Here is a 2,641-nt window from a genome sequence, read left to right on the forward strand (position 1 = left end):
TCTCAAAATTCTTGTATTTGCGCGCATATGTCTTGTTTCCTTCCTTCCCCGCGATCTTTAAATGTTGCTTGTTTTGAATCAGACTGGCATTGCAAAATACGAATGATCAAATCAAGATAATTCACAAAGAATGCAAAAAAAATGAAAATTGATAAGTATACTTCAACCTAAGTGATTTACAATAATGACCCGAAATTTGCTTTAATTCGGACGTTGGGACGAACATTCATGAGAAGCTTCCATACAAGTCCATATCTATATATATATATATATATATATATATATATATATATATATATATATATATATATATATATGTGTGTGTGTGTGTGTGTGTGTGTGTATATATATATATATATATATATATATATATATATATATATATATATATATATATATATATATATATATATATATATATAGTCATATAACATCTTAAGCACACCGAAGATGGAAAATCATCATGACGTAGATATCAAAATGTTTCTAGAAGCGTTCGCCTTACATACATACAAAAATCAGTACATACTTAATTTATATATAAATTTCTGATATCATAGAAACATAACTATGAAAGAGAATTTAAAGAAAAAGACAAGAGAATACCGACGGAAGCAAACAAGGTATGAAATTCAGTTGCAACGTCCAGGCAAGACGAGAAGGTCTTATTGGGGTTTGGGGGGGAAAGGGGGGGGGGGGGGGGGGAGAAGGGAAGGGCAGGGGAAGGGGGAGAGCTTGATACAGGAGTCAGCAGCTATTGTTAGCGCGATAGCGTCGCGCTAATTTGCATGTATCATCACCGCTGAGTAATGCAGTAATTGGAATAGTTTGTGTTAATAGTGAATAGGGAAGGGTGGGATGGCGGTTTTGGTGGGGAGGGGGAGGGTGGGGTGTCCCGGTGGAGGAACACTGATCGCTTTATTATACGGACCAGGTACTCCCCTGCGCTGCGATGCCTCGAATTCTTGACCCGGCCCAGATCCAGGTAACGATTTTCAACGCCCCCCGCGTTTCTTTTGATGCGCCCAGTGCCACTGGCTCGGGATGCTGGTATTGGCATCGGTTATGATAAGGATTTGGAGGCAGAGGAGGAGAGGGAAGAGAGGCGGAGGGATGGGAGAGGGAGGAGTGGGGGAGAGTTGAAGAGTGGAGAAGAGGGAGGAAATGGGGAGCGGGAGGAGATGGGGGAGAGAGGGAAAAAGAGCGGGTGGGGGAGGAGATGGGGGTGGGGGAAGCGAGAGGAAGAGAGAAAGAGATGGGGAGAACGGAGAGAGGGAGGGGAGAGGGAAGGTGGGGAGAGGGGGAGAGATTGGAGAGGTGGGGGAGAGGAGGAGGGAAGGGGGAGGAGGGGAAGGATAGGAGGAGATGGGGGTGGGAAGCGGTAGGAGATGGGGAGAGGGAAGAGATGGGGGAGAGGGAAGAGATGGGGGAGAGGGAGTAGATGTGGGGGAGAGGAAGAGAGGGAGGAGATGGGGAGTGAGAGAGAGTGTGTAGGGGAGGAGCGTAGAAGATAGGAGCGTTATTCGGATAGGGTAGGGAGAAGAGGGAGGAGAAGGAGGAGATGGGGAGAGAGAGGAGATGGGGAAAGTGAGGAGAGTGGGAGAGGGAAGAGAGGGAGGAGAAGGAGGAGAAGGGGAGAGGGCAGAGAGGCGGAGATGGGGTGAGAAGAGAGGGGGGAAGTGGGAGGGAGGGAGATATGGGAGGAGGAGAGGGGAGAGGGAGGGGGAGATTGGGGTGGGGGAGTGGGGGAGACGAGGGGTGGGGAAAGGAAGGGGAAAGAGGGAGGAGGGAACGGGAAGGAGAAGGGGAGGAAGGGAAGGGCGAGGGGAGGGAATAGGGAGGAGAAGGGGGTAAAGTGGACTGGGAGAGGGAGGAGAGGGAGGAGTGTGATGTGGTTCTGAGTTCTGGGAGTTGATAAGGACTGAGAGAGAGAATTTAATATGGTTATTACCTGTATAGAAGGGAGAGGAAGACATAACTAACAATAGAAAGAAAATCATCTATCATAGGCAGACAGAAAAATATAGTAGTTCATTAATCAATTTACCAATTGAAAGCTGGTAAGAGTTATATAATCGGTAAGATGAAATGTTAAGGAAGCATGGAAGATAATTTTGGAAAGATTTCTCGTTGCACAGATTATGTAATGGAGACAGAGAGAGAGAGAGAGAGAGAGAGAGAGAGAGAGAGAGAGAGAGAGAGAGAGAGGTAAAGTTAGCATTGGAAATAGAAATCTCTGTCTAGCTGAAATCGTATTATTCTGGCAAGTGACTGCAAAACTACATTTCACCCAAAATTTTTTCATAAGGACTCGATAATTAGCCTGTCAGTCTTAAAGTAGGTCATTGAACGCTGGTGTAGAATTCAGTTAATAGTTTAAAAATACTTTAAGAGTTTTTTTTTTTTTTTTATTAAAGAAAAAAAACTAACTTATATCCGAATAGCTTTAGGTATTAACAAAATAATATATGAAATTGATTCAGTTTAATGCGTTTTCTATGTAGAATAAATGAAATGAAGCAAAACACAAAAACAAAAAATAAAATAGCAAAGAAAACAAAGAATACGTCTATAACGAAAGAGACATCGCCAGAATATGCGAACACAACCATTACAAAAATAATTTAAAACAATCGTAAAA

At 43.4% G+C, this 2,641-nt stretch overlaps 1 protein-coding gene across 1 annotated transcript; it reads right to left on the reverse strand.

The window, feature by feature from the left end:
• Positions 1 to 995: 995 nt before the first annotated feature.
• LOC135216606 (uncharacterized) lies at positions 996 to 1,976 on the reverse strand. Its single transcript, XM_064251986.1, has one exon. The coding sequence runs from the start codon at positions 1,974 to 1,976 to the stop codon at positions 996 to 998; it is 981 nt and encodes a 326-aa protein (XP_064108056.1).
• Positions 1,977 to 2,641: the final 665 nt, after the last annotated feature.

The sequence above is a fragment of the Macrobrachium nipponense genome, chromosome 6 (assembly GCF_015104395.2).
Source record: "Macrobrachium nipponense isolate FS-2020 chromosome 6, ASM1510439v2, whole genome shotgun sequence".
Lineage (NCBI taxonomy): Eukaryota > Metazoa > Arthropoda > Malacostraca > Decapoda > Palaemonidae > Macrobrachium > Macrobrachium nipponense.